General features: G+C 41.4%; 2 protein-coding genes across 14 annotated transcripts in view; both read left to right on the top strand.

Moving 5' to 3' along the window:
- The first annotated feature begins 655 nt into the window (after positions 1–655).
- On the top strand, positions 656–13,365 carry LOC121715166 (phosphatidylinositol 4-phosphate 5-kinase-like protein 1). 2 transcript variants are annotated; one of them, XM_042100596.1, is made up of 10 exons: positions 656–722; positions 1,251–1,448; positions 3,446–3,496; positions 4,740–4,891; positions 5,274–5,398; positions 6,340–6,374; positions 6,491–6,546; positions 9,501–9,613; positions 10,165–10,327; positions 12,207–13,365. In XM_042100596.1, the coding sequence occupies exons 2-10, from the start codon at positions 1,251–1,253 to the stop codon at positions 12,631–12,633; spliced, it is 1,320 nt and encodes a 439-aa protein (XP_041956530.1). In that variant the 5' UTR covers positions 656–722; the 3' UTR covers positions 12,634–13,365. The 2 variants fall into 2 exon arrangements, with proteins under 2 accessions (XP_041956530.1, XP_041956531.1); XM_042100597.1 differs by lacking the exons at positions 656–722; positions 1,251–1,448 and having other exon boundaries at positions 4,781–4,891.
- Positions 13,366–16,205: 2,840 nt separating this feature from the next.
- Positions 16,206–23,910, top strand: part of sh3glb2a (SH3-domain GRB2-like endophilin B2a) — a 28,616-nt gene continuing 20,911 nt past the window's right edge. For 2 of the 12 annotated variants that reach the window (XM_042100601.1, XM_042100610.1), the window contains exons 1-4: positions 16,208–16,780; positions 17,849–17,990; positions 19,354–19,365; positions 23,290–23,418. In XM_042100601.1, the coding sequence (XP_041956535.1) occupies positions 16,718–16,780; positions 17,849–17,990; positions 19,354–19,365; positions 23,290–23,418 (346 nt within the window). In that variant the 5' untranslated portion in view covers positions 16,208–16,717. Of the gene's footprint in view, positions 16,781–17,848; positions 17,991–19,353; positions 19,366–23,289; positions 23,419–23,910 lie in introns of all 12 variants that reach the window. The other 10 variants (XM_042100603.1, XM_042100606.1, XM_042100599.1 and 7 more) reach the window with 7 other exon arrangements.

Raw genomic sequence — 23,910 nt, forward strand, 5'->3', positions numbered from 1 at the left:
ATCGTGTTTCTTACCTTGTAACATCCACATTGTCTGCCAAACTTATGCTAACCGTTTTGCTAGCTTGTAAACAAATCCATGTGCTTTATCGTTACCTTTTTCCACAGTTTGAAATAGCATAATGCACAATTTTTCCAGCAGAGGCGGAAATCCTGCCAAGTTTCCCTTTAACTTTTGATGCGCTCACAGAATCCTGGCTCTGAGCCAAAATGCGAGGGGTGGGGCCTGACGTGAGCTGTTATTGGATCAGTCGAGTGTCAAAATGGAAATTTAACCAATGGGCCGCTGATTGTCCTTCCTTTGGGCCGATCGTTGGCCAAAATTATTTAATTATATATAGCCTATTCTATCGGCCCAATAGGTGCGTCGGCTTACCGGGAAAATGCCCGGTATGCCAGATGGCCAGTCCGCCCATGGTTGCACACTGGTCTTAGGCAACACATGATTAAAATGAATTATTTATGCACACATATTTACAGTGAGGTTTCTTATATATCTTGTTCTTATAGCTCTCCTTGAAGACAAAAATAACGGTTCGAATCAGGTCAAGTGGGACAGCGTGTGTAGAGAAGACGCTGGCGTTGGTGACGTGGGACACACCTGGAAAGGCACACCCTTAAAATCCTGTCTGACCTGACAGGTGTGGAATGTGGGACACACGCATCCGCACTGGATTGACTGACATTCAAGATCATTCGGATCAAGACCAACAGAGCCCCACGGTAGGCTATCAAACCACGCCAATGACGGCTTTGGTTGTTTTGTGAGCTTCCAGTAGCTTAGTCTACACACAGAGGAGTAGGCTTTGATATATTACATTAGGCTAATGTATGTAGGCTATTCTACCTGTAAGGGAAGCTAGGAGGCTATCGTTAAGATTACATTGAAATTGTTCTAACGTTTTAAAATAATCTGTCACATTGAATACACAGATTAATGCATCAGAATTGTCTGATCATTTGACCGGTCCGCATCTATGGCGCCTTGCAGTAGCCTGCAGTAGCCTACATTGCATTCCCATTCTCATCTTCCGCCAATGAGCTAGCCAGCCAAAAGATAATCAGTATTAGCCTACATGTCTTAACTTTATACTAACTACCCAGCAGACTGGGCTAATTGATTCAGACGAGGAACAGGGGCCTTGATGTTGGAATCAGCATCAGCATCCCCATTGCGCACTGGCCTTTAACTCTCTTTTACAAATCAGTTTGATGTAAAAACCAACCGACATGTCCTTCCTTGGTCCTTAGATGGAGAGGCCGAAGAAACAGAAGAAACAGCGGCGCTCAGGCACCGTTGGCAGGCGCCTGTGGGCTCGCCTGACCCGCCGCTGGAGGTTGCTGGGTCTTTTCGAGATCGGTGAGGATCATGAGTTTTACAACCTGACCGTCATGATGAAAGATGGCCTCTCCGCAGCGCTAGAGTCCGCCGTTGACCAGCCCGCACAGGTAAGAGGGACTGGAACTGAGTGGCCTTGTACAAAGACTCTTAGTCACACTCTCAAAATCAAAAAGCATGTGAAAAGAGCATAAAACATTTATGTGATTATGTGATAATATACAAGTCTCGTAAACCCATATTTAGCAGCAAAAAGGACATAGTATCAAACGTTGAAAATGAAAATTTGGACTATTTCATGGAAAATATATGTTAATTTTGAATTTGATGCACATGTTTCAACAAAAGTTGGGACAGGGAATGTTTACCACTGTGCAGCTTCACCTCTTCATTTAACAAAATTCTGTAAATGTTTAGGAACTGAGGAGACCAGTTGCTAGAGTTTTGAGAATGAAATGTTGTCCCATTACTACCCGATATTAGCCTAGAAATCTAGACGCGCCCCTAGCGGCAGCAAAGGGCTAGTCTAGCAACTCTCCGTTGGCTTGTGAGCTCCAGAAATCTAAACTTAATCAGTACATTGAAATCGTGTATAGAGTCGTTTGGTGGGCTTAACATAATGATTGATGGCAGAGTTGCAAAGGTTTGGCTTGAATTCCCTGCTACTTGAAAACAAATATCCTATTGCCTATTGTGTGCAGAGGGAATTTGAAAGACAACTGATTATCCCGCCCCTCGGACTGAGCACTGCGAACGGTGAGTCCCCAGACCCTACATTTTAATGTGGGTCTGGCTCGCCAGGCTAACCTGATATAGGATTTCAGTTGCTCAACAGTATGGGGTATTCTTAGTCATGTTTTTCATTCCATGATACACCACTAATTTGACAGGTCTGGACTGCAGACAGGCAATTTTAGCACCTGGACTCTTCCTCTGGAGACATTTAAATATGTGCAGAATTAATTTTGCCATTGTTTTCCTGAAATATTCAAGGTCTTCCTTGGTAAAGATACTGCCTGGATGGCAGTATTGCTCAAAACCTGTATACATCATTCAGAATTGATTGTGCCTGGCCAGATGTGCAAGATGCCCATGCTGTAGGCACGAATGCACCTCCACACCGTCATAGATGCTGGGTTTCGAACTGAGCCCTAAAACAAGTTGTATGGTTGGACATACTTGGATACTTGGAGAGGCCCTCTCCTCTTTAGCCCAGATGAGTCCATGATTTCCAAAAAGAATGGCACATTTCGATTGGTCACAGGACTTTTCCCCCTGTTACCTCAGTCCATTTTACACAAGCTCAGGCCCAGATAAGATGGTGGTATTTTTTGTATCATGTCTAAATACAATTTTGGCTGTTGCATGGTTAATGTTTTTGAATTGAGTATCAAACTGTGCACATAGACAGTGGTTATCAGAGGTTTTCCTGAGCCCATACAATGATTTTCTTTACAGAGACAGGTCTGGTGTTGATGCAGTGCCATCTGAGGCCCAAAGGACCACGGCCATCCAATATTGTTTTTCAGCTCTATCCCTTGTTTGCAAAGATTTCTCTGGATTCTCTGAATTTTTATTAATATTGTGTCCTGTAGGTGATGAACTCCCCAAATTCTTTACAATATCATGTTACGAAGCATTTAAATTACATTTTTTCATCATTTGTGCATGGTTTACACAGAGTGATGAATACCCCTACATCTTTACTTCTAAGAGACCCTGCCTCTCTGGGATGCTCTTTTTCATACCCAATCATGTTGCCAGTTCCCTAATTAGTTGTGAAACATTCCTCCTTTTGTTTTTTTTATCATTACACAACTTTTCCAGCATTTTGTTACTCCCGTCCCAACTTTTTTTGAAACATATTGCTGGTATCAAATTCAAAATTAAACATATATTTTACATGAAATAGTCAAATTTGTAATTTTCAACATTTGATATGTTGTCTGTGTCCTTTTTGCAACTAAATATGAGTTTAAGAGATTTGTAGATTATTACATTCTGTTTTTATTTGCATTTAACACAGCGTCCCAGCTTTTTCTGTTTTGGGGTTGTACAGTCATCTGGCCATAATAAGATATTTGATCTTCTGTTCTTTCTTTGCTAGACTGAGCTGACCGTAGATGACTATAACAAGGAAGAGTGTCAGGTGCATGAGGTAAGCCTGCATTCCTTCTCAGTAACACACACACACACACACACACACACACACACACACACACACACACACCAGTGTTGCGCGGGTTTGGTCACAAGCGGCCCGCGGTCGCCCGATATTTTAATCAACCCGACCGCAACTCGGACCGCGAATATTAATTAGGACAAAATTATACCCGACCCGCGATCCGACCCGCTTATTTACAAAATGTGTGCTTTTGGTTATAGCCGGCATACAGTGTGACAGTAGGCCATTTCTGTAAAACAAACTAATTTATTTGCGAAACTTTATGCAGTAGAACTACACGCAGTAGGCATGCAGGACATATGTTTGCGCAGGACAGAGAATGAGAATAAGAGCGCAAGCACGCACGCAACCACCAAGGATTAGAACACTAGGATAAGATTTGAAGGCCATGGACATACATCTTTCTTTCGAAAACAGAAATGGTGAGGCAAGGTAGGCAAGAGATACATTGCTGGTCAAAACGTTAGCGTAAGATCTGGTTTATAATGCTGAATGAAGCACAAAGCTTTACTAAAGCACATCCACTGTTTAAAGTCACAAACACAACGAACTAAGGTAACTTTTATGCATGCGCGAACCTATACCGGTAGATATGGCTGTGTAGTCTGTGCCATAACATTTATTCCTGTAGGCTGCCCGTTTTGGCTGTCATACATAAATGGCTTCAAGAAGTAGGCCTACATAGACCATATACCATAGTGTACTACTGTCATCTTCTTTAAGAACTTTTCCCAATATTTCCCATAGCCTATATCGCTTTTCCTGAAGGGGTGTCTTTATTATTTTAACTCGCGTCTTCAGCTTCTTTACTGTTGACTTTACTGTATTGATGCTTTACTGTATTGATGCTAGCTAGCCTTCTTGTGATATTTTAAGTAGGCCTATTTGTAGAAAATATATATTTAATTCATTTTAACTGACCCGCCCGCAAATGACCCGAATATCATTAAAATATTTTGTTTACGACTCATAACCGCGGGTGACCGCGATCATCCGCGGGCGACCGCTTAATTTCGGGCAGACCGTGCAACACTGACACACACACACACACAGAAATTTGGAATCATACATTCACACACACTCATCTACACACAAAAAGAAATATATGATCTCTCTCTCTCTCACGCATACACACACACACACACACACACACACACACACACACATGCATATTTTCCTGTCATCCACACCATCCCTGGCTGGTTGTGGTCTGAAGGGGTTTGAGATGCAGACGTTTGCGGGCCCTGTGTTTGTCAGTCTGCGGCGAGCGCTTGACATCTGCGAGCGAGGCTACCAAACGTCCCTCTCTACCGATGGCTACCTGCAGTTCATCAGCAACTCCAAGAGCAAGGCCGACTTCTACCTCACGTGAGTGCTTAGCACGCAGACAATTAAACCAGTGGCACTAATGAGTGAAGAGAACACACACACGCACACACACACACACACACACACACACACACACACATAGTTGCATAGATATACCACATACATGCTCACATACTCACTCACACAGACAGAAAGCATACACTATATGACTGACTATTCTATGGATTTAGTGTGGAATACAGACAGGAAATCATCTACTGACACACAGAACACAGGAAATCATCCAGCACTGACACACAGAACACAGGAAATCATCTAGCACTGACACACAGAACATTGAATTCCTGTTTTTCAGTTATGCATCATCCAAGTGTTTTACCTCAGTTGAGTTTGTTTTAAATATGTTTCTTGTACGGTACAGGAATGATAAATGTTACTTCCTGAAGACCCAGAATAAACGTGAGGTCAACTTCCTCCTGTCTAACTTGAAGAAATACATGGAGCATCTAGACAAGTATCCCCACTCACTGATGGTGCGGTTCCTGGGTAAGGAACATGACAACTTCTCAACTTCTCATGATATCTCCACTTACTGATGGTGTGGTTCCTGGGTAAGGAACATGAGAACCTCTCATGATATCTCCACTTACTGATGGTGTGGTTCCTGGGTAAGGAACGTGAGAACCTCTCATGATATCTCCACTTACTGATGGTGTGGTTCCTGGGTAAGGAACGTGAGAACCTCTCATGATATCTCCACTTACTGATGGTGTGGTTCCTGGGTAAGGAACATGAGAACTTCTCATGATGTCCCTTTTATTAGACAGCAGCTGGTGGCGGATAGCTACAAAGGAGCTAGTGCTGATTTGATCGTGATATGGCACATCAGCACCACATCAAAGCCTGGACCAGAGCTGCTCATCTATTTGGGATATTATGATATTGTCACAATAGAAATCATGACATGTAATGAATGTGTCCTCCATGTCTTAAAGGAACCATATGTAAGATTGTGGCCGAAAGTGGTACTGCAATCACTTTCAAATTACTCTAGAGCGGTGTATCCCCTCCCCCCTGACTCGAGGTTGCCAACCCGGATGCCGAAACACCACTGACTTTGTGATTAGTAGATAGGTGGAGGGTGGCGCATCAGGCCAAAACACAACATGACATTACAAAACACAACATCAACATCAGTTGAGGGCCGCAACTTCACTTTTTAAATGACAATATCCTGGCCGGACTACTGTTGTCAGTGATATAAGTATTTGAAATAAACACGATTTCCTAATGTCTAGTGACATATCAGGGCCATTTTATGATTAATTGAAATACATTTCTTGCATACGGTTCCTTTAATATAGGTGTGGAATGTAATGAATGTGTCCTCCATGTCTTAATACAGGTGAGGAATGTAATGAATGTGTCCTCTATGTCTTAATACAGGTGTGGAATGTAATGAATGTGTCCTCCATGTCTTCATATAGGTGTGCACCGCATCATCATTCATGGTGACGTAAAGGTAACTGATCATCACATTCTTATATGACAAACCACAGACACAACGTCTGTGTGGGCTCAGCAGCGTCTGTGTAAGTAGTGAAGTGAGACTCAGGTTTGGACACTTTTCTTTTTCAGAAATATTTCATTGTGATGCAGAGCGTCTTCTATCCCGACGAGAGGATAACAGCCAGGTGAGTACATTCATGCCTGCTTACCTGCTGCACTCGCCCCTGCTTACCTGCTGCACTCACACCTGCTTACATGCTGCACTCACACCTGCTTACCTGCTGCACTCACACCTGCTTACATGCTGCACTCACACCTGCTTACCTGCTGCACTCACACCTGCTTACCTGCTGCACTCTGATGGTAATTTTGATACCATAGATTTAATAGAGACCCAGTCAGACCAATAGTATGAAAAATCAGGAACAGAGTTTATTTACAATGATGCGCATCAAGGGAGAGACAGCATGACTTCACCTAAAGATCCATCAGCTGCTCTAACTAGACAAGGAAATAGTTAGGGTTTAAGTATCCTTCCAGGCTGACAGGAGATGGCGTTGGTCATCCCATCTCATGTGGACTACACTGAATCAGACTCTGATTAGTGGCAGCCTGGCAATCCGGAACAGATAGCTACTGACGCAGCCATGTAGAACAGTGAAACACTGCAAAGACATAATATTCCCGCTTATCTCTAAATACAGTCACACTCAGATATACACAGGGACAGTACAGATATCATACAGTCATTACCTAGAATCATACTTTTAGTATCAAAGTGACCCACTAATGAGAAATGCAGAACATTAAACCACATATTGGAATATTGGACATAATGCAGAACATTAAACCATATATTGGAATATTGGACACTCATTGCTGCACTCACACCTGCTTACCTGCTGCACTCACACCTGCTTACCTGCTGCACTCACACCTGCTTCTACCTGCTGCACTCGCCCCTGCTTACCTGCTGCACTCACACCTGCTTACCTGCTGCACTCACACCTGCGTCTACCTGCTGCACTCGCCCCTGCTTCTACCTGCTGCCTGCAGGTGTTGTGTATAGAATACAATTATTACTGAACAATTAATTGCTACAATTATTACTGAACATACAACCGGTATAGAAATCAATTGAGTTGTTACTGGAACTGAGATTAAAGCACCATGTGTGATATATAATATTACTGATTAAAGCACCATGTGTGATATATAATATTACTGATTAAAGCACCATGTGTGATATATAATATTACTGCACCATGTGTGATATATAATATTACTGATTAAAGCACCATGTGTGATATATAATATTACTGCACCATGTGTGATATATAATATTACAGATTAAAGCACCATGTGTGATATATAATATTATTGATTAAAGCACCATGTGTGATACATGTATATAATATTACTGATTAAAGCACCATGTGTGATATCCCATGTGTGAAATATAATATTACTGATTAAAGCACCATGTGTGATATATAATATTACTGCACCATGTGTGATACATAATATTACTGATTAATGCCCCATGTGTGATATATAATATTACTGATTAAAGCACCATGTGTGATATATAATATTACAGATTAAAGCACCATGTGTGATATATAATATTACTGCACCATGTGTGATATATAATATTACTGATTAAAGCACCATGTGTGATATATAATATTACTGCACCATGTGTGATATATAATATTACAGATTAAAGCACCATGTGTGATATATAATATTATTGATTAAAGCACCATGTGTGATACATGTATATAATATTACTGATTAAAGCACCATGTGTGATATCCCATGTGTGAAATATAATATTACTGATTAAAGCACCATGTGTGATATATAATATTACTGCACCATGTGTGATATATAATATTACTGATTAAAGCCCCATGTGTGATATATAATATTACAGATTAAAGCACCATGTGTGAAATATAATATTACTGATTAAAGCACCATGTGTGATATATAATATTACTGCACCATGTGTGATATATAATATTACTGATTAATGCCCCATGTGTGATATATAATATTACTGCACCATGTGTGATATATAATATTATTGATTAAAGCACCATGTGTGATATATAATATTACTGCACCATGTGTGATATATAATATTACTACACCATGTGTGATATATAATATTATTGATTAAAGCACCATGTGTGATATATAATATTACTGGATCTAAGATTAAAGCACCATGTGTGATATATAATATTACTGTACCATGTGTGATATATAATATTACTGATTAAAGCACCATGTGAAATATAATATTACTGGAACTGAGATTAAAGCACCATGTGTGATATATAATATTACAGATTAAAGCACCATGTGTGATATATAATATTACTGCATGCAATTTTTATCATCTGGCTGTTTGGCCTTTGGTTGAATGTTAGCTGTTGGATGTGTAACGGACGGTACCCTGCCAGGAGACCGCAGACGTAAATTATCCAGTGGCTTAATCTGGGGCAATGCATCAAATGGGGCAGCAGTGGCCTACTGGTTAGGGCTTCGGGCTTGTAACCGAAGGCTTGCCGGTTCGATCCCAGACCAGTGGTAAAAATGTGGGCGGGGGAAGTGGTTGAGCACTGCTCTCCCGTGCCCACATCCACGGCTGAAGTGCCCTTGAGCAAGGCACCTGACCCCTCACTGCTCTCCCATGCCCACATCCACGGCTGAAGTGCCCTTGAGCAAGGCACCTAACCCCTCACTGCTCCCCGAGCGCAGCTGTTGTAGCAGGCAGCTCACTGTGTCGGGATTAGTGTGTGCTTCACCTCACTGCGTGTTCACTGTGTGCTGAGTGTGCTTCACTAATTCACGGACTGGGATAAATGCAGAGACCCTCACTGGATCAAAAGAGTATATATACTTACTTTTTTGATCTTGTGAGGGTCTCTGCATTTATTCCAATATACTATATATACCCATTACCCAAGTATATATACTTACTTATATATTTAAATGGCAGCATTTATGTGTAAAATTGCACATTGGGCACATGTGGTCCTGCAGTCTTGAGTTTTGTCTGGCCTGACGTGTGGTATCTCGTGGGTGTGACGTGTTATCTCACCAATACCGCTTCTGTCCTCCTCAGATATGACGTGAAGGGCTGTGAGGTGGGACGCTGGACCAACCCCCCCGCTGAAGACACACAGCGCATTGTGGTACTGAAGGACATGAACTTTGAGGGACAACACATCAACCTGGGTAAGGAGAACACAGTCAGGGCAACACATCAACCTGGGTAAGGAGAACACAGTCAGGGCAACACATCAACCTGGGTAAGGAGAACACAGTCAGGGCAACACATCAACCTGGGTAAGGAGAACACAGTCAGGGCAACACATCAATCTGGGTAAGGAGAACACAGTCAGGGCAACACATCAACCTGGGTAAGGAGAACACAGTCAGGGCAACACATCAACCTGGGTAAGGAGAACACAGTGAGGGCAGCACAGATTATGTGTGAAAAGCACACCAAGGGTGTGAAAACTCACTTTGAGATCTGATCTCACATCTGCGTGCAATCTCACAATCAACATTATAAATCCATTTGACATTGAAGCGATGGGTTTTTGTTGGGCGGGAGATTTCTTGCATGAGTACAATAAGTGTTTTCGGTAAAAATGTTCTATTTTAAGGTTTATAGGTCGAATTACTCACTCAAACCCAACGTTAAGCGTGTCACTGTGAAATGAAAGCGTCAGTGGCCATAGGGAGTGTAAAGCCACTCACTGCTGCTGTCTTCCTATTGGCAGGCGAGCACCGGTCCTGGCTGGTCCGTCAGGTGCAGCTGGACTCTGAGTTCCTGCGCAGCCTAAATGTTCTGGACTACAGCATCCTGTTGGCCCATCAGCCCCTGCATCTGGACGAGATCGACCAGAACCACGACCTCGCGACCCTTGTCCTCCGGACCACCATGTACGTACTCAGTGTCCTCATCATTATGCACACTCACTGAGGTGTGGGTCAAAGCATAACATCATATTTTACATAACAGATTATGCATCAGACAGATATTACTAAGAATGTCTCAATTAACTTTTCGGTTACACTTTACTTGACAGTATTGACATAAGAGTGACATGACACTGTCATGAACGTGTCATAAACAAATCATAAATGTTTATGACATAACGCTTCTGTTATTAAGTGACATTCGGTTTTTGTCATAACAAGTTAGGGTTAGGGTTAGGTTTAGGGTTAGGGTTAGGGTTAGGGTTAGGGTTCATGTGTCATGACAGTGTCATGTCACTCTTATGTCGATACTGTCAAGTAAAGTTTTACCAAGTTTTCTCTGTTATGGAACACATCGTTTTAAGTTTTGGTTTGCATAGAGTTGGTTTGCATAGAGACTTATTTTCTATTGCTTTCAATCAGTCACTTCACCCCAAGAATGTTAATGTAATTGTTTTTGGGCCGAGCTGGTGTGGACAGTAAACATGAAATGGAGGCCAACACCAAATGCAATTTCAATACCTAAGTTTATTTACTAACAGAAAAACGGTGTCTATAGGGTATATGATAGGGCTTCTGGTTGCAGTTGCAAAGATGGAAATACCAGTAATGACAGAGAATGGATGTGTGAGCAGACTGGGAAAGAAGAAAAGTGTGTGTGCAAATAAGTGGATGTTGAGTGTCTGCATGTGTGTGGATGTGGTGAATGAAAGTCTCGATGTGTGTGAGTGCAAGAGTCAGAATGTCAGAGAGGGTCCGACCCCTAGTGAGGCTGATCTTCAGGCTTATATAGACCACACCCAGTCGCCCACTCCAGATGCAATCAGTCAATTAACAACCCCACAGTCAATGCATAGGCCTCTACACAGACAGCAGGGGAAGTGGAGGGTCTTCACACCATATAACTTTGTTAAAGTCAACTACAATTTCTCAATTTAGTTTTCTCTGTAATGGAACATACCGTTTTAAGTTGTTTGAGTGGTTTGCACAGAGGCTTATTTTGTATTGCTTTCAAATCTTCTCTACGCCCCAAGAATGTTAATGTAATTGTTTTCCGTATAATTTTATTTACATCAACTAAGTCCAGTGTATAGATACAGCATGATAGGTTTGATGTTTGAAGTCAGAGACTGATAAATAGATACAGTTGTGCTTAGTTAGCACCCCCATGCTAAAGTGGACTAAAAAGAGGAATAAAAAATCTTTTGGAAATTGATCTTAATGCCTTAATTAAGAAAATGAGAAAAAAGTCTATCCTTGAAGGACACCAATTTTCTTTTTGAATGAATTACGTATCGTAAATAAATATGTTCTTCCTTAAAATACAGGGGGCATACGTATACACACCCCTATGTTAAATTCCCATAGAGGCAGGCAGATTTTTATTTTTAAAGGCCAGTTATTTCATGGATCCAGGATACTATGCATCCTGATAAAGTTCCCTTGGCTTTTGGAATTAAAATAGCCCCACATCATCACATACCCTTCACCAGAGATTGGCATGGTGTTATTTCTGTTAGCCTATTAGCTGGTTTGATTTGCATTGAGAGATGATGTTATGGAAGGTACCCCATGCCAATCTCTATAGTGAAGGGTATGTCCATGAATTTGATAAATATACACACCATATTTAAAAACTGGTGATGATAAAATAAGAAAATCATGATAAAACAACAGAAAACTCTAAAACTGTTCAAAGGGTTCACACACTTTCAAGCACTGGAGATAGATAGATTGATAAATAGACAGATACATAGATAGCTTTACTGTAATGACTTTACTGTTGAAAAATATAATCACACCACAGTCTTACTTATGTTTTTCATATTTACAATATGTATAGATCTGTGGATATAGAAACAGACCCTACTGAGCAGGAGCCTCTAAAGATCCCTGCTACTTTGGTGGAGGAGGACTCAGCCCTGCTGCAGTCGGACCAATCAAGGGGCCAGGCCCATGCCCTTGCAGAGGATCCAGTCACCGGAACCCCCCTACAGGAACTTCCCCACCGGCACTCCACAGAACTCCAGGAGTTCCATGACCAGAACCGCAGGCTTCTGCCGGAGTTCAAGAACCCAGTGCACGTCATCGATGGTCCCGAGCTGCGCTACTTTGTGGGCGTGGTGGACATTTTCACTGTGTACGGACTGAAGAAGAGGCTGGAGAACCTGTGGAAGAGAATCCGGTTCCCCGGCAGGGCGTTCTCCACCGTCAGCCCAACGGCGTACGCTCAGAGGTTCTCCCAGTGGGCGCAGAACCACACCAAGTAGCCAAGAAGAGAACACAAACAGGAAGCCATGGGAAAGGGAGTGTGATGTGTGAGAGCAGTTGAGAGAAAGATAGAAGCACTTATAGAAAAGCAGGACGATGGGCAGATAGAGGGTTATGGCAGATAGGTGGCAATTAGATAGAGAAATGAAAAATACTGCAATTTAGTAGAGCAGCTGACAGAAAGATAGAATCAATTAAAGAATTAGGAAGATAGGCACATCATAATTAGATAGAAAAAATGAAAAACAAAAGTACTGCAATTTACCAAATACTGTATAGTTTTCAAGGATAAACATGATGTGCCTATGGTTTTGTAGGCACATTGACAGATATACTGTAAGTGGCGAATGTCAACTCTTCTCAAGTCTTAATGCTTTGTTGAGTAACTGGAATGGCCACTGTTGTGTAATGGAATATATAGTCTAAGCTCACCATGTTTACAATTTTATATGGGAGGCTATTTTGTGTGAAGAAAACAGATATGGAAACTGATTAATATTTTATTTTACGGTGCTGTTTTTCATAAATAAAGGTAAGCTACACATAATAAAAGATAAATAAATAAATAGGCTAAATAAATAAGAAAGAAAGAAAAAAAGAAAGAAGTGCCTGCAATAGGCCAGCTCAAAGATAGCATTGTAAAAGCTATAGGGCAATTCCATGTAAAGGTCATCCTTACCATGGAAAAAAAAGTTGTGCATACGCAAATAGAACTGTTGTTAAAATCTTCATTTAGGTCAATATTTTATTGTTTGTAACTGATCTGATTGAATTTGATGGAGAATGACTCTCTTTTTACATCATAAATATGGTGTTCAACCATACCAGAAACAACATTTTTTACATGGTAATATTATACATATTTAAAAAGTGGATAAATGGACCCAAGGTAGAAACAAATTGTGTCATTTGACAAATTCCAGATTGACAAGGGAATGGTAGAGCAATGTCTATGCTCAGCTTGCCTTTAAGAGCACAACTCCTTACATTTGTAAGGCTTTTGTTTTTAAGTCAGCAAGTTCCATGGCCATGTCACATCCATAACGTTTTATAGGAAAAGTTTATGCTACACATAAAGTGTTGATGCGACAATGTCCATAGTGTCTGTGCAAAGCTGATTTATATCAATGTAAAGTGTGATGACCAAATTGTGCCCCTTTCTTACTTTTCAAACCTTTAATGGTGCGTTATGGATGTGACGTTATGGATGTTATATGTCAATTTACAAGACTGGAGACTTTATTATACCTCAAAGCCGATAAAACGTCTGTTCTGGTGGCATGTCAGTTTCAACGCATGTAACCTTAGTGTTTACAATTGACATTTCAAAGATTATTAGGTTGATCAAAACCACAGGGAGGCCTCGCCTAAGCATTAGCAAAACAAACATAATATTAAAATACCTCCAGTGATTAGCCTAGCCATAGCCTATTTTCAAGTGGCCTAATAATGAAAATCTGAGCGATCTGAGCGAAAATCTAACTGTCATACTGTTGTTGTACAGTAACTGGATTATCGTGTTAGCTGGTGAAGATGGCTGACTTTTTGTGTGTGTGTGTTTATGTGTCTGCATTCATGTGGGTGGGTGTTTGTGCATGTGTGTGTGTGTGTGCTTGCCTGTCTGTATGTGTTTATGTGTGTGTGTGCTTGCCTGTCTGTATGTGTGCGACTGTGCGTGCGTGCGTGTGTGTGTGTGCATGTGCGTGTGTGCACGTGCCCGTGCATGTACTTTATGTGTGCAAATCACAAATGAGTGGGTAGGTTGATGCGGGCTCTTGAGACTAACATACCATAAATATTTTGTCATCTTGGGTGCAACGGTTCAGGTAGGGCTAGTTATTTAGGGGAGTGGCCACCAAGTATCATGTTCCCTGGTGTTTCAGTAACCCGGGAATCACTGACCAAAAATGATGATGGTAAAAGAAAAAAATTAATTTATTTTTTATATTTTAAATGACTTGTTGTCCTGATTCTTCCTGTGGATCTTAGTGGGCACTGAGGAAGCAATAATTTCATCGCTAGTTTTTCATGATTACTATTTCAATTGTTTCATATCAAAATTCACTACTTAATTATGTGTTTTATGTAGTTTGTCAAGGACTGGTTCAGACACGTCACATCCATAACGTGAAACCGTCACATCCATAACGCCAGTTTTTCCTACATAATGCATTACAAAAATTACGCATAGTTTCAAAAACACACTTTTTGTGTTCCTTCAAGTCTCCTTCATGCTACATATATCATAGTTTCGGCAGTTTCCTTCAAAATTCACAGAGTTTGTAGAAAACCTGTAATCTCTCACAAAAGTGTGTCCATTTCATGTCACATCCATAACGCTGATAAAATGCCTTGTATTCTTAGGATAAAATTGATTATATGAAATTAGAGGATTTCTCAGTATTCAGAGGACAGAGGTTGCATTAAAAGTTATGCAAATGAATTCACTGATACTAATGTTGCCCCCACTCTATTTTGTTTACCAATATGAGTCCAATTGTCACATCCATAACGCTGGAACTGCCCCATAGCCTATAATAAACCATGCAGGCAGACAAAACCCATAAAGGATCTGTGCACGACGTAGTCACATCACATGTATTTTGTCCATCAACTTTTAGAGACATAGCCTATGATCGATTGTGGAAAAGCCAAAGAACCGTTAAGTGTGGCTCTGGTTAAGTGTTTCAGACCAATTGATAGGCTACATCATGTGGAAGCATGACTATTCAGTAACAGCACTATTTTTTGCACTGTTCTAGTTTCCGAGTGCAAGCTGCAACCATGGGCTTCTCGTTTTTAGCCAGCGTCCAGCAAAATATTTTGATCACTGCAGAGAGAAAAAAAGAAGCAGAAGCAAACTCAACTGATTTTGTATCCTCAATATGTCCTGAGTAAGGACAAGAAGCCCCAAAGAATCCCATGAGGGGAAAGTTTAGAAAAAGACCTAAATAGCCCATTCATATGCCTATTCATTGTTTTTCTCATGTGAATAGGCTAAACTGTTTAACCTTTAGATATCACCATGGAAATTACTGAGTTGATTACTTACATTAAGACAAACAAAAAATGTATTACAAGTTTTTTAAAAATATTTTGGTAACATGAGAAAACGGTGCATAATAATGTAGGCCCTATGCGCTAATTTGCATACCACAACATATCTAAACATTGGATAGGCCTATAGCCAGGTGAAAATTGTGGAATCTTACAGTAAAAAACTATAGAGACAAATTCACCATAAGGGGCAGAGGACCACGGACCCAGCCCCAAACCCCATCTCTGCAATAATAATTAATAAAGGCTGGTTTAAAGTAGCCTCTATGTATTAATGCTTATGGGTAGCCTAAATGGGTTCCATTCAGACCTTAACATTAAGTATTTTACTGTTATCTGTCAACAACATTCTTTACCTGGCTATACCCAATGTTTAGATCTGTTGTGGTATTTTTGCCCATGTTAACAAACAATTGAAAAAAATATACATATACATAATACATTTTTTGTTTTTCTTGATGTAAGTAATCCAGTAACTTTCATGGTGATATCTAAAGGTTAAAATGTTTACCCTATTCACGTGAGAGAAAAAATTAATAGCCTAGGCGTATGAATAGGCTATATTTGTTTTTTTTCCAAACTTTCCCCTATGGGATTCTCCGGGGCTTTTTTCCCTTAGCCTACTTAGGACATATTGAGGATACGAAATCAGTTGGGTTTGCTTCTATTGCAATTTCATAAAATGACTGGACTAACAGGCCCTGTCTAGCCAGTAACATTGTTAATAATAAGTTGATAAAATAATCAAAATCAGATGTTTTATATCATAGCCTATCACTGAATCGTTTCCTCGGTGACAGCTGGACCTCGACCATAAGATAGCTCATATGAAATACAAAAGGCTCCTTTAAACACAAGCCGAGTAGTCGATTTCCGAGCGCATCGATGCCTCTGTCAGTGTGAGCGACTGCTCTTTCTGCTGTGAGCAGCACTGCTCTTCTGGCGTGATCCACAGTTCCCCGCCGCACTCCGAGCCCGAGCCCTACTACAGATGCGCTGGAGACACAGCTTGCGTTCGCTGACATCATGGATTTTAGTGTAAAGAAACTAGCCTCGGATGCGGGAGTCTTTTTTTCTCGAGCTGTCCAGGTAAGCTTGGTATCGCGACTCGCCAAACAGTTGAACCGAAAGTCAGACTTTAAAATGAAACTGACAGCGACAACAAATTAGCTATCCGAATGTGGGATATCCATCATCGCATCAGTGATCTCTTCATTGTCACCTAATCTAAACTCAACATATACATTTTATGTTTGCTTTACATTTTGACGTGACATCTAAAAAGTTAGGCCTACGTGACTTTACCCGAAGCGTAGTAGATGTGTTGCGTGGGGCACATAAGACATGAAACGGAGAAAGCCGTGAAGTGGTCCATCTAGCCTACCACCAACCGCGGCTGACTCGGTCGTGATGTGATGATGCGCTATTGAAAGTCGCCCAGGGGGGTGATGGATGAATAGTCTACCCTGTCAACACTTCTGGTTCTCATCAACAAATAGCCTAATTAAAGCAGAAGTGTCACGATCATAAAACTAGCCTAATTAGGCTAGCCTACTATTTATTTTAGAGTTTCACTTGAAGACGATAAAGGGGAGCGTATGAGAGTTGTCGTTGTGTCCGATGTTTTGGTGTAGCATAATCCTTGAAGCGCTTCTGTTCGTCCTCCCACGTTCCATCCATGTTGGAATACAGGCCTAGTTGGGTGAAAGGTTATGAGAGTTAGGAGTTGTTGTTTCCGCACAGGTCGTTTCCATGCCATTGGAGAAATTCTTCCCACTCACGCAGACAGGATGTCTATAACTCAAAGCAGCAGGATAACCGAGTAGGCCTAATTTGGTTTAAATGAATCACACTTTAACTTGTGATCATTGTTGTGTATGCCGAGGCTAGCCTAGGCTACTACCCAAATGTTGTTGATATAGGTTATAACACTGTTGACGTGATTGATACATAGACCAATGCTGTCTAGACTATTGACTTAGGAATGTCAGTGTGTTTTACATTTTGGTGCAGTCTTGTGCATCATTTATTTTATAGCAGATGAAAACAAAGACTTGGTGTGTGATTGGTTTGCTATGAATGGTTTATGGCCGGATGACTGGCTAATTGTGTAATGGTATTGATTAGCTGCCCTCATCAGATGTTGCTTTTGCGTAGTTCACACAGGAGAATCTGGGACAGGCAGAGAAGACCGAGCTGGATGCTCACTTTGAAAACCTGCTAGCCAGAGCCGACTGCACCAAGAACTGGACCGAGAAGATCTTCAGACAGACAGAGTACCTACTGCAGCCAAACCCAAGTGAGGACTGATAACACAAACACACACACATCACCAGCATCCAGAAAGTTGTTTCATATAAGCTTAGCCAGAACAATTACATTTTGATTAAATTATTTCCATCCAAAAGTCATGGCAATGTAATGCTTTACCTTTTTGGGAAATGTGATTTATACTGGTAAAGATGATTTTACATACTACACTATTTAAATAGCATATTCACTGCTGCAGACCACATTTGTATTCTCATAAGGCGTTTGTAATCCTCAGGCTGAAGGGAAACGTTGCATGTTAAGTGTTAGTCGTCTTATGTTATTTGTCACCAACTGCGTCATTATATGTGCTTTACATGTGTAAGATCTCAGTGTATATGCTAATGATAATGTGAACATTGATTTAGTTTGCCAGTATCACAGGCAGTGGTTTTATAAACTTTTATATCAGATTAAACTGCAATCTTCCTTTACAGGAATTCTATTATGTCTTTGTTCACAGAATTTCACTTTATAAAGTGTTTCCACCATCCACCTGCTATTTTTAGATATAATTAGATTAATATATACGCATACAAGAAGAATGGATCCAGCTGTATCACCTAACAGAGACTATTTCAGAAGCTTGTGTTATTATTGGATGATAACAGTAGTGTATGTGAGAGGTCATATGACACTGTCAGACAACTCCAACACACAACATCAGGTTTATAAGGAATTTGATAAGTTTAGCAGACTAGGGCTTATTTCACAAAGCAAGATATCCGTGTTAGTTCTAACCAAATAGCCAGATTGCCAATCCGGGTTCAAAACAAAACAAAACACTACAAACCACACACAATGAAGTTTGGGGCTTTGTTCACTGATATCATCTGGGTATCTGATGCTCCTGCTTTGTTAAGTAGCCCTTGCAGAACTACATCATACGGTATTAGGGCGGTGGTAGTGTAGTGGTTAAGGAGCTGGGCTAGCATGCAGTAGCCTGAAAGTTGTCGGTTCAATTGTCGGCTTCCACCGTTGTGCCCTTGAGCAAGGCACTTAACCCCAAGTTGCTCCAGGGACAATGTAATCCCTTGTAATATAGCTGACATATGTAAATCACTTTGGTCAAGAAGTCTCTGCTAAATGTAATGTAATGTAATGTAATGTAATGTCATGGTATTAGACCGCATTGATGAGGCTTGTGTGTGTTTAGTGGTATTAGGCCGCATTGATGAGACTTGTGAGTGTTTAGTGGTATTAGGCCGCATTGATGAGGCTTGTGTGTGTTTAGTGGTATTAGGCCGCATTGATGAGGCTTGTGTGTGTTTAGGCTGCATCGGTGAGGCCTGTGTGTGTTTAGTATAGCAAGACTGAGCTGTAACCTGTCTCTCTGATTCCCCATGCTACAGTTGACCACACCGGTAAGTATCTCTGCTCCTCACCAGTGGACTACCCTGACCCCACCCGAGCATCCTGATTCCAAATCATATGGCTACCGCACAGTAGCTGTGTGTTTGATACAGACAGCTGAATGGGACTGTCTGGTAGAATTGCTAGACGGTTACTGGCAGAGTGAAGGCACGTACAGTACAGTACAGCTACTGATGAGTAGCCCCAACATTACTCTTTCATTCCACCTTAATTCTAACAGGCAGACAACACCAGGCACATAACTGAAGTGATTCGTTAGCGTAGTGTATGCCGCATCAATTAGCTTCTACTATAATCAATGAAACTAGAAAAAACATTCTAAAACTATTTCTATGCTCTACAAACAAAATGCTTCAGTTGCATGCCAGGTATATCCTGCCTGTAAGGTATGTCTTAGTTTTTTGTTTGAGTGTGAGCTCAGTATAAAAGGTTGTGATTGGGAATTGCCATTTCTATCATTTCTATCTGTTCTGTGTCTGTCTGTCTGTATTAAATGGTTTGCTGGAAAGATATTGACCAGATTCTGTGCAATATCTGAAAGGGGATGTATTTATCTGGAATGAGAAATAACAAAACACTGCGTAGGCAATGTTAGCAGCTTCTCATCAAAATGTCATCTTTAGTCTAGAACAAACCTACAAGTTACTCTGTGATAAAAGTATAGTTATCAGGAAAATTCTCAGATTGATGCATATAAAGTTGTTTGTTGCCCAGGTGACTGGTGGGCTTTCGTTTGTCTTTCATTTCAAGTTCGCAATCATTTTTTAATTGGATTCATTAGGTTGAAAAACATTATATTACCTCTGGACACGTTTACAGAATATTATGTTTTGGGAAATGTAGAAATGTATTATTTTCATTAAATGATGGAGTAACATAACTTTTCGTTTTGACAGAAAATCTTTTATTTTGTGTATGTGTTATTTTTATCCTACTTGCCAGGGGTCATGTTGGTGGAAGTACTGGAGCTTTTCTACTGCAACGGTGTTTCTTCCAATAATCTAAATCAATGTAATCAGTTTGCCACGTAATGAACCAAATAAAAGAGGGACAAACACAAAACCTTCTCTATATTTGAAGATTTGTGAAAGGCAGCATTATTTGAAGAAGCACAGTTTCAGAATGTCACTTTTGTTTTTGACTTGTATGACACTGCAGCCATTATTCTGATTCTGCTGGGGACCAGATGGCGTGCATGTTAAGACTCCATCTTGGCTCCAGGCCCTCTGGTTTGATGAGTCCTGGTCCTGAGGGGGCAGCGTTAGATGACTGACCCCATGGGGTGATGGGACTGTGTGCCCGTGTCTAGCTGGGCTGTCTGTCTGGGCCGGGAGACAGGGAGAGAGAGTGCAGGGGACCGAGCTCTCCCTGGTGTCTGGGCTGGTCTGGGCTGGTCTGGCCAGCACGGAGGCTCTCGCTGGTGTCTGGTTTGGTCTGGGCTGGTCTGGCCAGCACGGAGGCTCTCGCTGGTGTCTGGTCTGGTCTGGGCTGGTTTTGTCTGGTCTGGGCTGGTCTGGCCTGCACGGAGGCGCTAAAGGCAGCTGCTGTGTGTTCATATCTCATTTATTAGCTCATGGACTAAAAGTGACAGACAGCTGCAGGCTCTGGAGCACGTCCAGCCTTGATGTGGCCCTGATCTGGTCCTGACGCTGCCCTGATGTGGCCCTGACGCGGCTCTGATGCGGCCCTGATACGGCCCTGACGCTGCCCTGATGTGGCCCTGATCTACCTCTGCTCTGGAGCTGATCCAGTAGATGATTGCAGGATAAGGCCCTGATGCGGCCCTGATCTGGAGCTGATCCAGTAGGTGATTGCAGGATAAGGCCCTGATGCGGCCCTGCTCTGGCCCTGCTCTGGAGCTGATCCAGTAGGTGATTGCAGGATAAGGTCCTGGACGTGTCCCGTATCAGGCCTCTGTCTGCACCGCCTCATGCTGCTATTGCGTGATGATGACACAAGCCCTTTCTGTTCCATCTGTGATCCATAGCAGTGCTGGCTCCCACGCTATATTAAGTGTCATTGCTTTCAGCAGTACAACTAAAAGGACAATTTCATTTGAGTTTTATGTTGAGAAGCCTATATTGATATCTATTAACACTCAATTGAAGCTAGGTTTGTGGACATGTGATATGTGTTCATGTTATTCACTAGTAATATAATAAAAGTACTAAACAGTAATAAAGACACTTAACATAAAGTGGGACACCGTTTTCCATTTCTGTTTTCTGGTTGGTATGTAGTTTTATATTTTATATTGTTTAAATTGTTTTATTGTTTTATATTTTATATTGTTTAAATGAAAAGTTGAGTACTTTCAGGTAGCTCTGATGGACAGATGTTTATAATGATTTGTAGAGAGATACACTTACAGTATATAGTGTGTTTGTTTATGTTTATGTCAAGATGTTTGTGTTTATGGTGCTTAGCAGATGCTTAAAGAGACTTAACTATGAATGCTATCAATTAACATTACATTAACATTAAAATTAAGAGTTTAAATGGAAGTCATACAGCCTAAATGAAGACACAAATATTAGTAATAGACTAAATAAATGTATACAGAACACTAACGATAACCATGAACATACCAAAACTACAAGTCTGTAAGAATGATTTAGTTGGACACAAGGATCTTTAGTGATACAGCTCTCTCTGGAAGACACTACTTAGTGCAGACTGAGTAGTGATTCTCTGATGATCCTTTTTCCAACCATGTTAAAGGTGAAACCAGTTAAAATGCATCTATGTGGAAAACACAAGTTTTTAAAGATCACAGGAATAACCCACAGCTAAAAGTGTATGTACCTAGTGTTAAGGTGTAAAAAAAAGTCCTAAAAATATATTTCAGTGCTTCACTGTCCTCAGTTCATTTACCGTAATGCCTCTTAACTCATTGAATGCCAAGCTGTTTTCGGGAGCTTTGTCCTAGAGTGCCAGCAATCTAGACCATTGTTGATGATTTTTGTACAGCCACAGCATATTCTGTGTTATAGCTATGAACACATACAATGGCTCGTTTAAAAGGTGAGGCTTTAAGCTCTCAGTGGGTGCACACCGTGTATTTCTACACGCCTCTGTTCCTGAGAAATCCCAAGCTAAACAGTGGCTAGTTTTCACCAAAATCACTGTTTTTTTCTAGAAATGGAGATATAACGTCTTTCATGAAATATGAAGTGTTGCCTGTTACTTACTTGTGTGAACTTTCCGGGAAGTGATCAGCGAGACCTGGCGAGACTGCCATCTAGTGATAGACCCACGAAAATGGCCTGGTTTTGACCTGACGTGCATGCGTCACTAATTCGACCCAAAGCGGCAACCGAGTTATGATAAAATGTCCAGATTGTGCGTTTTCATGAGTTTCACAATCGTCATATATTTCATTTCCATTCATCACAGAGTTCCCAAAATCACATATAAGGTGTGTTAGAGTGTCTAGTTTCGTAATTTAAAAAAAAGCTAAAAACGTAATATTACGTTTTTGGCACTCAACGCATGGGAAGGAAAAACGTAATATTACGTTTTTGGCACTCAATGAGTTAATGATCCTCGGTCGTCCATGATCATGTGATGTCATGTGGCCCTGATCTGGTCCTGATGTGGCCCTGATCATTTGATGTCATGTACGCTACCCAAACAGCGATTTAGTGTAAGTGCCCTCTGTCCCCTGTGCCACGTGGTTGACCTCTTAGCTGTTCTCTTAGAGTTAGCTGCAGCTACAGGTTGACTAGCGTCATCATAGCTCTGTTTGTGTGTGTGTATGTGTATGTGTTTGTTGTGTGTGTGTGTCTGCGTGCACATTTCCTGTCTCTGTTTTCTCACTCGTGGTCACCTCTCTCTGTTAAACCATCCCCCATTCTTCCCTTCTGTCTCTGTGTGGCTGCGTGTCCCCTGATGGCGTTCTCCGTCCATCCCAGGTGCCAGGATCGAGGAGTTCCTCTACGAGAAGCTGGACAGGAAGGTCCCCTCTCGGCCCACCAACGCAGAGCTGCTGGGGCAGTACATGCTGGAGGCGGCCAAGGACTTTGGGCCTGGAACACCCTACGGTCAGTCAGTCACACACACACACACACACACACACCCTACGGTCAGTCAGTCACACACACACACACACACACACACATACACACAAACACACACACACCCTACGGTCAGTCACACACACACATACACATACACACACCCTACGGTCAGTCAGACACACACACACACACACACACACTACGGTCAGTCACACACACACACACATACACACACACACACACCCTACGGTCAGTCACACACACACACACACACACACACCCTACGGTCAGTCACACACACACATACACATACACACACCCTACGGTCAGTCAGACACACACACACACACACACATACACACACACACACACCCTACGGTCAGTCACACACACACACACACACACAGACACACACACCCTACGGTCAGACACACACACACACACACCCTACGGTCAGTCTCTCACACACACACACACACACACACAAACACACACACACACAGATAGATAGAAAGA

This window comes from Alosa sapidissima, chromosome 8 (genome assembly GCF_018492685.1).
Source record: "Alosa sapidissima isolate fAloSap1 chromosome 8, fAloSap1.pri, whole genome shotgun sequence".
In the NCBI taxonomy this organism is placed as follows: domain Eukaryota; kingdom Metazoa; phylum Chordata; class Actinopteri; order Clupeiformes; family Clupeidae; genus Alosa; species Alosa sapidissima.